The sequence below is a fragment of the Vicia villosa genome, linkage group LG1 (assembly GCF_029867415.1).
Source record: "Vicia villosa cultivar HV-30 ecotype Madison, WI linkage group LG1, Vvil1.0, whole genome shotgun sequence".
NCBI lineage: Eukaryota > Viridiplantae > Streptophyta > Magnoliopsida > Fabales > Fabaceae > Vicia > Vicia villosa.
The window spans coordinates 142,077,074-142,093,027 of NC_081180.1; the positions used below are offsets into that span (position 1 = coordinate 142,077,074).

Sequence of the window (15,954 nt, forward strand, 5' to 3'; positions counted from 1 at the left end):
ATATGCAACATTTTTTAAGTAAAATTTGTTAAAAAGATGCTTCATAAAAAATTGTTCTAAAGGTATATTAGTCATATATCCCTTTTCTGTTAACAATTCTTTAAACAACAAGTCAAGGAACTTCATAATCTATTGTAGTTATTGTGTCGTTTTCAACTACATTTACTTTTTCTTGGATCAATGTAAACCTCTTCTTTATTTGCCAATTTTCTTCTCTGTAGCTTGTGTGAGATTCTTTAATTTCATGCTTGAACCAATGATTTTCTGTTACTAGCATATTATATGTGCTAACTATTTTTCACTACTTTGTATTGTATCCAAAAACCAAGTTTTATGCTAATATGGTCAAACAAGTTTTATGAAATACTTGTGTAATTATTCTAGAAAGTTTGTATTTATACAATTGTTCATGCTAGTTGCGACCCGTGTTGAATCTCACAAAGGTTGTGCTAGAGCTTGATAAAGCATCATTTTGGGCAGACCCTAAGTATGTACTTTATACTGATTATCTTTTAGTATCCTCTAATTTAACCTCCTTATCATTTTAAAGTTCTATAGTTTTCTCTTTTGCAATAATTTGGAAGACATTTCGATGTGAAGAATTTCATTAGTTCTTTGAGAAAATTGGTTTGTGGAGAATTATTGTAATACCCTACCAATATGTGTCTAGAATCATATCAACAGAATACTAATAACTGGTATTGAGTACATGCAAAAGTCAGAAATAAGGACATAAGCTGTATACATTTCAAAATAATCACGAAGATGGATACAACGAATATGTCTACACAATGATAATAATACACAGCGGAAGAAAATATCAGACATGGTCTTCGTGATATCCAATCAAAAGCTCTTGATCCAAGCATCCTCCAAAATTCGATCTTGCATGGTACCTGAAAAAATAATAAGATGAATGGGGTGAGATTACTAAATCTCAGTGAGTTCCCCTATCTTATGGGTCCTCTCGGCTCTACAAGGTACATACATAATCTACAGATCCATCTCAGATCCTAAGGTTTCCTCACTATCCAGTACAGGAAGGCCTATCAACTCACAACACCACGATTGAGTATCCACTGACCACCCGATTAGATACTCTGAGAACATATCACATGTTCGAATATTAGGTACATGCTTCCTCCAGAATAGGTCTTTCGAATTTACCTGCCAGCCTTCTCTCGGGAGCTACCCTAAAGGTCTGGTCTTTCGGGATTACCTTTCTATCTGCTCTCGGAAACAAGACCTAATAGCGTACATTTCCAATCTACGTGGTAAGTAACTCATATGACTATAGAGAACCATGGAACCGACATTGAATCTCTACAACGATTCAACTCGTCCAATTTCCTGGGTGCAAATCTCACATAGAAATTCACCCATAAGGAAACAACAAAAGGAGAAGGTGAGGTACACATCCCCGGGAGTTCATCCCCGAAGAATAGCTCCTGAACTATGAAGCTGACCCATTCCCGAGACCAAAGCCCGAGAATGACTGCAATATATGTGGCACAGGGGAATCCTTGGAATTTCTTCACAAGAAGTAGCCAACATATATGTAACGTGCCTACTCGCAGTTACTGTTCTTTTGTCTGTCCTCTAACCCCTCGTCTCATACTTACTACACCATTAGATTGTATAATTTTTAGAAGAAGTCACTTGATAGGAAAGAGGGAATATCAGGCTTAGAATATGTTCATATCTCTTAGTTTAGGTATCCTAAGGTTCAACTTACCATATTCATATTTTGTTAATTGACGCACGCGAGTTGCACCAAGTTGTAAGACTTCCTCGCCTCTTGGTTCACGTACTTAGCTTCACGAGATATACGACCTCAACATCTTTGGTGTACGTGGCTAGCTTTGATGTCATCATCGCTCATTCCATGATGCCTACTACCCTCTTAAAGGAACACTTGGGCACTACGGCCCTTAGGACGGTTAACGAATCAATTATTCGAGTATTATCTTTTAGTAACCAAGGTACAAGAATATTCACATGGATTTGGTAGATACTCAATAGTATGCTAATGTTGTGGAAGCTTAGGCATCTCATATCCCTTCTCGTTAGCTTTCCAATGCCTCCGACGGCGCCCAATTCTGAGTTACGAAACTCGAGTTATGGTCGAAACAATAAAGAGATGATTTTCTGTCAGGTGCAATTGTTTTGCACTGGTGTGCAATCGATTGCTCACTGAACCAGAAGCGCAGAATGCCAATTTTTCACAGTGCAATCGATTTGCACTGGTGTGCAATCGATTGCTCACTGAACTAGAGCCAAAAATGACATTTTTACTGCATAAGATCAGTTCTAACACATTCTAATCCATTCCAATTCGAACCCTAGCATGTAACAACAGTTTATAGCAGCATATACATGTATTAACACACCTATCAATACCAACATGCATCAACAATTTTCTCATTCTAACCTTTGTTCCCAAACATGTAATTCACAAACCCCAATTCCTACCCCAAGTTCTAAATATGGAACTCACCTTGAAATCATTATAAATTCTGACTTGATGATGATAACAAAGATGACTACAGCTTTGCTCTTCATTCTTGACCATGGTTCTTCACTCTAGAGTTGATAAAGCTTCACACACATGCAAGAACTTGATGAAGATGGTGTTGATTAAGCTTGATTCCCTCTTCAATTCCACATGCAACCACTTGATCAAGCAAGATGGACTCTTTCTCCTTCCATTCACGTGTCCTTGTTTCTCCCCATCCTCAAAATTCTGATTTTCTTTTGTTATAAGGCCCTAATGTTCTTCCACCAGACAAGTTCTTAAGGGAAAATGACCAAAATGCCCTCTAACTAAATAACATTTACCAATGTGCCATTTAGTTTCATCTTAACTAATAACTTTTGATTCCAACTAGTCCATTAATTCTTCTTAACAACTTCTAATATATAAAATCATGCTTAGACAAATAGGGATGTTACAATTATTATCGCACAAAATCTTCCAAAATTCATCATATACAATCTACTTTGAATGATGGAAACTAAGTTATTTTCTAGTGCTTATCTTACTACTTTCAGGTTTAGCAAAACTGTAATAATTTTGGTGTTTATATGGCATGTACTTTTGTGAGACATGCAAGCTCTTTAATAATGATGTGATATTAATTCTCGGAATGTGGCTCTTTTTACTATTGATGAAACTCAAACTTTCTTATTTCTTTTATATGATGTAAATATCTAAGCAGCACAACCATTCTAATGGTTGTGGGATTTGCATGTATGAATTGGTATTCTGATGTATTGTTGGATAGAACTTTGTTTATCCCCCCCCCCCAATTATTTAGTCATTTGTTGTCAAAGTTTACTGCATAAAATTTTTGTTAAAACTGATTCAAATAACCAATGAATGAAGATAAATCTTGTTAACTAGATGAAATATTAAATCTTACAATCCACTTACATTTGTTCCCACGTCATAAGAGGTTCTGATTCCTCACATCAAATTATGGTAGGAGGAAAATAGATAAAATAAAGAAGATTTTTAATGACTTTTGGAGTTATGTAAATGAGCTTGTTTAGGTTTTTATGCAGCAAAACACATTCTTCAATTAGGGTTTCTTGATTTGAGAATTTTCTTCATGTGAAGGGGAAAATTAATATCAGTCAAGTGGATTTTTACAACTCCCTGAGTAGATTTTTATTAGGTAACTCCTTGATTTGAAGCTTAACTGACCGGAAACGTGAATTTATTTATGTGCAGTTGGAGCAAAAAACCTAGAGCGTGCGAAAGCTTTTAGAGTAAATGCTGGAACTGAACCTGATACATATATTGGTCCGGTTATCAGCAAACAAGTTAGCTTATGATTCCTCATTTACTTTTTTTTTTCAATGTGTTGTTCAAGAATCACTGTTATGGCTCTTCAAGTCAATCTCAATTTCACACCAATTGTTTTGTTTATTTTAGCTATTTGTTTCTTAAACATTCTAATTGGCTTCACAGGTAAAGGAGCGAGTACACACATTAGTTCAATCTGGATGTTGCAACATGTTTGGGTGTTGCAGGAAGTTCAACATAATGATAATGCTTTCTCGTCTCCATCTCCGACAAGTTTTGTTCGTTGCAATTTTTATTCATGAAGAAGTTTCTCTGTTCAAATGTTATGCTTTATTATTTGCTTAAAGTTATTCGTCCTTGGCATTAATTACATTTGATTGGGTCAAGCTTATTGAATACAAAATGTTTGTCTATTTAAGTTATGTGATAGAAATTATCATTTATATACATAGGTTTCACAATAGGCGTTTGTTCAGAGTTTATGCAAATCTATTGAAGTCCGCAATAAGGTTCATGCTAAAATCAAGATTGTAAAAATCCTCTTTCTTCCACTAATTAAACTAGGAAAAATAAAATCTTACATATTAAACTCCAAACCAGAAGGTTAGTATTCCATTCTATTACTCAAATTTATTGTGCCTAAATCAAATTAGAGTTGATGTTTATTCATTCACTTCAAAAATGTTAGGAACTTAGCAACATATTGAAGTTGCGGCTGGGATGTTCTCTTGGAAGTTGCGGTTGTTTTGTATCATGCAGAGATAGGTTTTAAAAGGTAGTGGCTTATCGATACTCTTGAAATTAGCTATGTGCCTAATTTTCCTTCTACGGTAGGAAACTCGATATTGATATTTTTATTAAAATTTGTTGGGTAGTTATTATTATGCAGACTTTGCTTGTCCAATTTCAAAATTATAATAAGAATAAAAATAAATCCACAAAATTAATGTATGATCAAATGGTTGATATTTCATTTCTTTAAAGTGTGTGATACATTAATTTCAAGACATTTTAAGACCTCCTATATATTTTAACTTATGAAATTTCTTGCTGCAGACTAGCTTTTTGCTTTTTTAGGCTTACTTATGACATTCTCTAATATAAAGTTTTTGCAATTGGTATAAGATGTCTGTTACTTTATTTTTAGTGACATTGGATGATGTCTTGACCTTATTATAGATTGATGCATATGTCGGTGTTGTTAATGATTTGGCATTTTCTTATCTAAACAAACAAATTTGCATTGTAACTGATAATAAGTTAGTTAAGGTGATCGGTTTTCTCTCTCCTATCTATAACATCTTTTAGCCAGGTGAATGTATCCATAATTACTAAGCTTGAGGAATGTGGCAGGTTTGAGATTTGAACGGAAGCTTTACTGAATATAGAAGAATCGACATTGAAGATAACTGGGATAACGTACCAAGATGCATTAATATCAGGAGGCCTAAACGGCCAACATATATACCAATTGAGTTGAACACAAAGCTCAAATAAAGTAAATAGTTCCAAAGATTTTCCCGCTGATTGGAGTGAGCCCTACACAGTTTGCTACTTCCAATAAAATTAGAGGTTTTAACTTTTAGAGGTTTCTAAAACATATTGATTGAGAAAGCTTATGGCTAATATTATTATCTAAAACATTTTATGATTAAATTTTGTGAACAAGTTTTGTGCATTTGGATGATGATGATAAACCTTTGATGACAGTGTATCTGCAATTGTAGTAAAATAAGTGTTCCATGCTTTAGTTGTTGTTAATAAGTCAGCTATATCACAAATCATAAAACACTTTAAATTTCATGAATAGACATTACATAATCAAAGGTTAGAAGAATTGTAGTCCACTTGATTCATACTTGAAATTATTTATGTTTGAGAGATATAAAAAATCTTCATAATGCAGAGATGTTGCATACTAATTTTATGATTTCAGTTCACTATGGATTAATGGTTTTTATATATTTTTGATTACACAATGCTACTGATATATGGAAATAATCATCCTCACATCAAATTCTGTTCACTCTCCTTTGTGCAAGCCCAATAACTAGAAAAAGTTTTACAAATAAATAAATTATTTCAAAATTTATATTTATATCTAAAACTTTGCATTTGTTAAATTTTTTTCCTATGATTATTTAATCATAGATATATTTTATGTCCTTTTTTATATGATTATTTAATACAGTAAAATTTATTATGATCATTATTTATTTATAATGAAATCATTCGTTTCAAGTTTACATCCTTCTAAATAAATTTCAACCTCTATCATTCAAATTTAGTAAATTTCAACCTCACTCATCCAAATTTAGTTAAACTTTTAATTTCACGGTCACTAGTACCATAATACTTAATTTTTTTAAGTGATCAAGCCTAATCAAATGAAAGATATAATATTAATTTATCTGTGCGGCTGCATGAGTCACTATCATCATAATATATTTTTTTGGAAGCGATCAAGCCTTATCAAATGAAAGATATAATATTAATTTATCTGTGCGGCTGCATGAGTCATTATCATCATAATACTTTTTTTTAAGCCATCAAGCCTTATTAAATTATCTAAGATATAAATGAAGGCACCCGTGCGGATGCACGGATCTTCCACTAGTGATCTTAAATAAGTAAGAATGCTTCTCGCCCGACCCTCTCCTGATTGTTGCGCTAACATTCCGAATAATGTGGACTTAAAAATCTTTCATCCCTATTTAATTTTTTTTTATAGATTATGCCTAAGTATTTTTTGTTTTTGAAAGTTTAATTTCCATGTAACTTTTTTAGATACTATTCTTATTCTTTAGGTTACATTAGAAATTTTACATAAATAAAAAGTAGTCATCACTTTCAAAAAAATTTACTTTATTATTTAAAATTTTATTTTATAATCTTTTTGAAAAATTAAATATTTGTAAAACACAAATAAATATAAAATTTTCAATAATAATTCTATAATATTCTCATATTATAATTATAATCTTTTAAATTCAATAATCTCGTTATTATTAGAATAGGCATGACAGCAAAACTCGTATTCGCGAGTACCCACTCGAATCCGCCCCGAAGTTAACGGGAAAAACCCGCTTTAACTGAGTTTGAATTTGAGTTTGAGTTTTCCCGATTACAAAATATGAGGACGAGTCGAGTAATGGGGACACTAGTACCCACGCTGAACCCATCTCCGAACTCGTCCCATTTATTTCATTATGTATATTATTATTATTATTTATATTTGATAATTTATAATATTAAATATGTGATTAATGTTTTGATATTTTGATTTATATTTATTATTTAAAATATTTGAAATGTATGTATCGATTTTTTAAAATTATTTTATTTTTTTATTTATACTGTAATTTGATTTTGAAAAAAATAAATATTTTAAAAAATTATTTTCACTACCCAAACCCAACCGAACCCGTTTGGATCGAATTTGAATTTTAATTCTCCATCCCCGTTTAGGTTTAGGGCGGAGAACGAAGATTGTTTGAGAATTTGGATTTGAGTTTAGGAAAGGTAATAACTGTCCCCAAACCGTGAGTTGTGATCCTTATATTAGAAAGCATTTAGAATTTGTTTTGTTAATATAAAATGTTAATTTAAAATTCAATTTTGTTCAGTAATATTTATTTATATTTAGAGAAAAGGGGATGTGCACTGACAATGTAAATTATTTTTACACTGTCAATCAATAACAACCATGTATCTTACCAAATCACTCTTTAAATTTTAAATTTGATTTGACACTTTAAAATAATCTGATTGAATGTTTGTGTAATATTTTTTTACACTAACAATGTACTACCATTAAACTCTTATATTTATACATTAATGTTAATAAATTGTTATTTTAATGTTTTAAATAAAATTATTGCTTTTTAATAATATAAATAACATTTTAAAAATATTTAATAAAATAAAATTAATATTTTATTAAAATCGTAAAAAACACATCATTTGGTTCCATGTACGCAAATAAAACATAATCTGATTCCTTCCCATTGGACATTCACATAAGACGACACAAAACCCAAAATTGAGCAGTGTCGTTTAACTCTCACACTCTTCCTCATTTCTTCTTCTTCTCTTTCTCTCGCAACTTTGTTTTTCTCGCGTAACAGTGAGCGAGAGCTAGAGAGAAAAAAAATGGGGTTCTTCTCCTTCCTGGGTCGCGTTCTCTTTGCTTCCCTCTTCATCCTCTCCGCATGGCAGATGTAAGCTCTCTATCTCTTCAGATCCATTATTTTGTTCACATTACTTCAAAAACTGTTGCTTTTATCTTTTTGCCTTGTTCTTTAGGTTTTGTGAATCTGAGTTTTCTTTTCTTTCAGATTTGGGTTTTCAGTTTAATAGACGTGTAGATAGAATTGGATTTCCCAAATCTAGTTGTAACTGTGTTTCTTCTCATTGTTTTTTTGTGATTGTTGTGTTTTCTTGAATATAAATTATCATGCAATAGCAATTACAACTTGATTGAGCACACAGTGTTGCTTAATAGCTGCTATAGCAGCTTTATAGAGTTGTAGCACAGGGGAAATTGAACCTGAGATCTGAGATTTTGACAGCATTGATTCATATTGGGTTTAATTGTTGTTCCTGATAAGTTGCATCTTTCATTTCATTATGGATTTTCAAGTATGCATTTAAATTTATTTCTGTGAGCTGATATCTAGTTAGGCATAGAAAGGATATTAAAAAACGGTTGCAGTCGGGTTGCGGATTTTGCGATTTCGGTCGGTACATGTATGCAACACTGATTGCTCTCGTTGCGGTGTGAATTAACCGCATTTTGTTCTTTAATATAAAAACGGTGATAACAGTATTGGTATCGGCACATCGCAAAACCATTTTGTCACGGCCGTTTTTGCGGTTGCGGACATTTTTTAAAACCCTGATTGTTATTGTGGAAGTACTGGTGGGTTCACATGTGAATTTAGCTGCCTTTGCTGTTAATTTTTTGTCTAGATTGAGGGGGATAATAAAGTAGAATATTAGAGCTTAATAGAAAGAAGCCTAGCATTTGTTACATACATTTTCTAGGGTCAAATTACTATAGGTATTTGTGCTGAGATTGTGGCTTTACTAAACTTTATTTCTCTGATACAATGCCTTGGAGAATTATTTCTTTGAATGTGTTTTTGTAGTAAACCGCAGCTTTTTCTGAGGTTAAGGTTATTATTACTTTACTTTGTATTTTGTGTAGAAGTAGTTCACGGTGTTGATGTTCATGAATGTGCTTTGCTTGTGTATTTGTTTGACTAGATTTTAGCTCATCAAATGTTTGATTTGCAGGAATAATTTTCATTTTTCTAATGATATTATTGAAATTAAGTTTAGTACTTTTTTATTTATATTGAATGTATGTTGCTAGGTTCAATGAATTTGATGCCACTGGTGGACCATTTTCAAAGGAGTTGATTCCCAAGCTTACAATTGTGAGGAAAACTTTATCCTCCAAATTGGGAGTAGCGATACCAGATTTTAACGCAACTTATGTAAGATTATCATCTTTTCCTCTTCTATTATGTTATGGAATTTTCTGAATGGAACTCGATTTTTACTCGTAGTTGTCTTTCTGATTGAAATGTTTATACAGGTTCGTCAAGTTGTTGCCACTATCATATTTCTAAAGGGAGTTGGAGGAATTCTATTCGTGTTTGGCAGCACATTTGGATCCTTTCTTTTGGTAAAGGCTTCCCCTCTTAGCTTAAGAATGTTTAGACATTGCCGTTTTCCTAATAGACTTCTCAAGTTTTGAATCTTTTGATATTCTTTTGGTCCTAGAATATTGCTAATACAAACTGAGTTTTTCTTTCCTATTTACTTTTGTAGCTTTCGCACCTGGTGCTTACTACTCCAATTCTATATGATTTCTACAACTATAGACCTACTAAGCCCGAATACGGTTTACTTCTAAACGAGTTCATTCAGGTACATACATGCAAACTCTTGATATTCATTCGTTGTTTGGATGATGAATTTTTCTTTACAACAATCTGATATATGTTTTCACTTTTGGTGGCAGAACGTGGCACTTTTTGGCGCATTGCTATTTTTCATAGGGATGAAGAACTCAATTCCCAGGAAACAGTTCAGGAAGAAGACGACCCCAAAAACAAAACCAAAAACAAAAGCAGTCTAGAAATTAGAAAGACATGTACTATCTGTTTACTATGAACAGGCTGTTGAATCGCTGCGATGCCGTGTTTTGGAATAGTTAGTTAAACTTTTCTACATTGTTGTTTTTTGTTAATTGGCACATAACTTGATTATGGATGTGCTTGAGGTTTGTTCACAGTTCTGTTGCACCTGCGGCTAAGAATAGCTATTAGCAAAAGATTTGGTTAGATTTGGTTGCTAATCTCGTGATTGTTTTCAATTTGTTTTATTTTTAGTCTAGTTCAATCAATCACTCTTCTAACTTCCAAGCAGCAAAAATCTAAATATGTTTGGTTAGTGAATTGAACCATGTTACATAAACAGCTTAAAAACCGAACCAAATGACAAATGAATTGAACTAAAGCCGAATCAAACCGAAATTGAAAATGAAAAATACTAAAAACAAGTATACCAAACCAACAATTTTGGTTTGGTTTTAGATAAATTAAAATAATTCGGCCTCAATTCGGCTTTTTACTACAATTCAGCTCAGTTTTATTACAGTTCGGTTCAGTTTTATGACAAAAGTGTATCATGAACAATCCTGAAACATTGTCATAATGTCATTGCATATTTTATTCAATTACTTAAGTTGAGGTTACTCATTCATTACCATCTTTTATAGAGTACTTCTCTAATAAAATATGAGTTGCAGTTACCGATATTAGCTTGTATTTATAATTTCATTCAGCCAATTGACAAATTAGGGACTCTGTCCAAAGCCATAAAAACTTACGCATAATATTTTATAAATTGCTCCCATGTAGATTAATCAGCAGAAGAGTGAAAACAATTTTCACTTAAAACAAAGAGAAGAAAAAAGTAAAAGAACAAGAAATTGTCAGTAAAAATGTTTCTAGTTCAGGAAGAACCAATTGCTCAAGACATTCAAAGAGTGGTTATAGAGTAACCATTATTGAATTGATCAACAACTTGAGCAGTAAACTGTTCCAATACTGATAACAAGAAGAAGAAAAATTGTTTCCTCCTAGTAGATTCTTCACCCTATTTGAATTCACACTTTAAATAACATGTTCAAGGAGCGTAAAGTCTACTCTGAATCATCCCTTGAAGCATCGACACCACCTTCGTCCATGGTTATGGACTCTGCACCAGAAAAAATGACTTTTCCAAGGCTACCTATTTCCGAATCTTTATCCTCAGTTTCAGAGAGTCCTACATCATAATTTGGTTTTTTACTGTCATCAACTTCAATATTGACTTGAGTACCCGATACCTTTTCGCTATCACAGCCATTATCAGCAAGATCTTCTTCATCTGACAAACATCTACAACTGTCAAACTCATCCACCTCGTTAACTTGGCTCATTAACCCGTCCCTCCATGATATCCTCATTTGAGATTGTGATCCATTCTCTATAGTAGAACTAGATAACCAAGGCTCCTGACAGTTCAATTCTTTCGGAAGTTTACCGAGTTCAATTGACTCATAAGGCATAGTTAAACAATCAAATTGGAAACTTGAATTAACTGAATCCTCCAGTGGCACAGAACTATTGAGAACAAGGTTATCTGATAGAAGATCGTCACTGAATGAGTTAAAGTAAGGGTTAAAATCATCTTCCTTTTGATTGTCTGCATGCGCCAGTGACAGTTCAACATGTAAATCTGAACTGGAATCTGACTGTGGAGTTCGAATCACGTTTCCACTGCCAATTGAATTCAGCGAGAACGGAGAGCTCTCGTCAATGAGATTTTCTGAGGTGTCTGTCCTACGATTGGGCGAGGATTTGGGAGAAAACAATATGGAATCAAAAGGTACTTGAAATTCAGAAAGGCTACCTGGAGAAATTGAAGAGCTCATTTTTCTCCTTGTCCCGTTATTAGCAGCACCGGACAAATCACTGCTATCACATACATTCCAAAAAGTTTTAGAGCTATCGCATAGATTCCAGAATTGTTTTGAACTGGTTGACGGTGAAGTACTGGAACCAAGAGTTATGGATTCCATGAGTCTAATTTCAGACTCGCGATTCAGAATTTTATCTCCCTTGCTACGTGGAGAGGAAAGCCAATACACTAAAGCTTCCGTTGGCGAAGGCAACAAGGAAGGACTTTCTTCCTTAATAACATCCTTTGCTTTCTTCTCATCATCACCATCGTCATCATCATCAATACTATTTGCAATTTTTCTGGCAGAGCCTGAATAGTTCTCGTCTACGGTTAGAATCCCCCTAGGCCTACATTTCCTTTTGTCAGTGACACCAGACACAATATAGCCTGCACCATAACAGGCAGGTGTTGTTGTTGAAACCAAAGAAGAACTACCTTGTATCTCCGGGGAAAGAGAGTTATGAATCGGGGGTGTTTTACTAGTGCTTCTGTTAAGGCTATCCTCCGCCTCCCCATAAACCGTAACATCCAAATCCGACCCAGAAGCTCTTTTACTCAAAGGAGACGAACTAGGGTCTCTGTAAGATGATTTGAGATGGGCAGACTCAACAACATTATTATCCTCCTTTTTCTTTGATTCCTTCGGTGTGGATAAATTTTTTCCATTTTCATTCAAAGCAGAATTAAGCTTAGACTTTTGGCCAGTCTTAGAACCAGTTTTCTTACTAGACTGCCACTGGTAGAGACATGGAGGATTCTTCTTAGCTCTATTTGGTACAGCTGTTTTTGTTTGCAGTCTAATATTATCGCCATTTGGATGATTCTCCTTTGACGAATTGGACTTAGATTGTTTTAATACAGATCCATGAGGTGCCGCATTGGGTGTTTTGGTGATATTTTTGGCTCTATTGACAGGGGTTTTGAAAGAAGAGGAAGCCAAGAACCCGAGGCAACCCTTTGGGACTTCAGTGGAGATAGAAGAAGAAACATCACTACCGTTGCTGCTGCTGGAAATGCGGTAAAGATCTTGTAAAGGACTCCGAGGACTTTGCCTCCTGTTTGAACTCGATTTCGCAGTTGTGGTCGTTGGCGTTGGCGGTGGAGGCAAACATGAAGCTTTCTTTGATGAAAATGCTCTACTCATAGTGAGGCCTATATACACCTACAATGCAAAATCTACATCTGTTAGGATCCTTTGTTATAGTGCGAAAGAATATTCGAAACAAAACAGTATTAAGTAATCAAAAGAATGAAGATTGCAAAAGAAAGACTAGAACTCTTTCTTCAACAGCAAAAGAGGAGGAAAAGTACAGAAGAATCTCAAAGAAGTAAACTCCTTTCACAATTGATTAACCAGTCTTAAAACTCAATTATAAATATGTATCTCGTCTTTACCTTTGTTTAACAACCTAGGTCTCTCGCCGTCGAATGCTACATAAGGACTTGCTAAAAATAACCAAAACACCAACAGAAATGGCACACTACTATTGAAAATCAACAAACTGAACAACCACATAACGAAAATCCTCAATCGCCTACAATAGAAACTCCACACAGTTTCATGACCTAAGTCGTTAATTCGAGATAAGACAGTTCAGATTACACATTAACAAAATTAGTTTGAAACAATCTTAACACAAATTCCAATAGCACTAGCTAAGTAATTTCTCTAACAGCGGTTAACTACCCTAACACCATCACATTGAATTGATCTAAAAAGAACCACATTCTACATAAGCACAAAACACAAAAGAGAAAGAAAAGAAAGCTATGCGTTCTTTTTGAAAATTTCACTTTGGAAAATATAGAAACGAGAGAAGAGGAAGAAGGGAAAGTTACCTGCGAAATGAGATTGAGAAGACGAGGTTAGTGTAAGATTCGATCTCGAATCTGGAGAAGCATTTGCAATGTTAGAGCAACGATGGATATGAAACCAGACAACTACGTTGTTCAAATTCAAGACTGTAACATTCGAGAGGCAAATTTTGTCATCTTGTGTCAATTCAACCACATTCGTTGATTTCATATCAATGATTTCCTACGGTCAGGATTGCTTTGCAAAATTTAAAATAATGCAATTAAAAGTAAATGATGATAATAATAGCAACACATTAAAGTTAAAGTTATAAATTTCGTAATTTTTTTTTCATTGTCCGGTTTAAATTTCTTAATACACATTTAATATATTTTTTTTACTAAACGTATTATTATGTTACAGTTGTTACGAAGTAAATACTATTACTACTCCCTCCGTTTTTTATTATAAGTCGTTTTAGAAAAAAAAATTGTATTTAAATATAAGTCGCTTTACAATTCCAATGAATAATTAATGTTACTTTCTCTATTATATCCTTAAATATTTATTACTCTCTCTCCTTTCAATTATATAAATTTATCTTCCATATGTCATTAATGAAGGATAATTTTGTAAAAACCTTCATAATTTCTCATTTTCATACAACAATTATTATTTTTCTTAAACTGTGTGAAAAGTCTAAAACGACTTATAATAAAAAACGGAGGGAGTATTTTATAACGTATTGATTTATTTTAGTAATTATAGTATGCATTATCGGCTATGAGAATTTTTATACTCTAACAAAACACTTAGAAAGGTCCATGTAAAGATAAAAAACACAAGTTGTAAATTTATAAACAAAAAACTTAAAGAAAAACATTAGATTTTTTTTCCTCAAATAACCATGTATTAAAAAAAATTACGAAAATAACAACGTTTTAGAGAAAATTACGCAAATAATCATGTTTTAGAAATGATTAAAGTGGATCAGCCATGTGGGATGACGCCTGCAATGAACATTTTAAAAGAGAACCCATGTGAGATGACGCCTAGGTGCACGTGTTTTGCACTGAGTCATCTCAGATGACGCCTAGGTGCATTCCTTGGCATTTTTGATTTTAAAAAAAAAAAGTAAATTACATTTTTGTGGAGAAATGGAACTTCGATTTTAATTAATACAAAACAAATACATCATAGGAATAAAAGTTACATAGAATTTAATGGTCGCTTGGATTTTGATAACGACTTGAGCGTCTCGCCTAACTCGTTGTGGCACTCTAGGGCCTTCGTGTTGTGGTTGGGTCGAGGGCCCTGCGAAGTCAATGCATTAATCGTCCATGTAATATGTCAGATCAAAATCTCTCGAAGTCCCGCTTTCAAACAATCGTTGACCCATGTTGTCAAAGTTTGGTCGCATCGGTGGGGGGGGGGGGTGGGGCCCATGCGAACTCGATAGCCTTGCTCATCCGAAAAAGTGGGGTAGGTAGGAATTGGATTTTGTGGAGTTTGGTACACATATGTTTGTTGGGTGCGACAATGTGATGGTTGGCTGTATGTAGGGTCGGTTGTGGAATATTCTTCAGGTATGCCTATGTCTGGGCTAAGGTGAGATGATGAAGGGCCCGCACCGGGGTGTCGGAAGTATTGTCTTTGTTCTTGGTACTGTGATTGTGTGTGAGGCATGTGAGTGTATTGGTTTTGATCTTGGCTTTCGGGTTGGGTGCTCGTGGATCTCCGTCGTCGTTGTGTTTGATGGGAGGTTGATGTGTGTTGGGTTTGGTGTTGGTATTGTTGTTGGGTGGTGAACGGTTGTTGGCAGTCTTCTTGGTATTCTTGATGGGTGGTGTATGGTGGTTGGTAATGTTGTTGTTGATTTGGTGTAGATGCCCAACGTATGCGTGGGGTCGATCAAATACCTCGACTCAGCCACAAATATTTTAGGGTTAGTAATCGGCCTGTACTAGCTGATATATTGACGTGTGTGTTGCATATGATGGTCATCGGGGAAAGTAGGAAATTGCAACACATGTTGGTCACGCCTTCTCCACATCCTACACCACTCCGGTGCGAAATCTTGCAAATTATGAATATTCCACTGGGCGTCGACCCTTTTTTATGCCAAGGTGACAAACAAGTTGGGTCAGACGAAATATCTTGAAGCATGTCGAATTGCATTTTAACACAGTCGCTCTGGTGCATCTCCACAATGTTGAACCGTATGATTGCAGTTTTTGCAATTCAAATTTCTACATCCTCGGGATTTGGTTGATGCTCTAAACCCAAATATGGTCTCCAAATAAACTGCAGATAAACTTAAATTAATGATAAC

At 34.1% G+C, this 15,954-nt stretch overlaps 2 protein-coding genes across 2 annotated transcripts; one reads left to right on the plus strand and one right to left on the minus strand.

The window, feature by feature from the left end:
* Positions 1 to 7,843: 7,843 nt before the first annotated feature.
* On the plus strand, positions 7,844 to 10,175 carry LOC131644349 (uncharacterized). Its single transcript, XM_058914827.1, has 5 exons — positions 7,844 to 8,028; positions 9,186 to 9,309; positions 9,411 to 9,500; positions 9,647 to 9,745; positions 9,840 to 10,175. Exons 1-5 carry the CDS (start codon positions 7,961 to 7,963, stop codon positions 9,954 to 9,956), a joined length of 498 nt encoding a protein of 165 aa, XP_058770810.1. The 5' UTR covers positions 7,844 to 7,960; the 3' UTR covers positions 9,957 to 10,175.
* A 540-nt stretch (positions 10,176 to 10,715) lies between these two features.
* Positions 10,716 to 13,796, minus strand: LOC131644348 (uncharacterized). Its single transcript, XM_058914826.1, has 2 exons — positions 13,667 to 13,796; positions 10,716 to 12,989 (listed from the first exon to the last, which is right to left on the minus strand). The coding sequence occupies exon 2, from the start codon at positions 12,969 to 12,971 to the stop codon at positions 11,025 to 11,027; it is 1,947 nt and encodes a 648-aa protein (XP_058770809.1). The 5' UTR covers positions 12,972 to 12,989; positions 13,667 to 13,796; the 3' UTR covers positions 10,716 to 11,024.
* Positions 13,797 to 15,954: the final 2,158 nt, after the last annotated feature.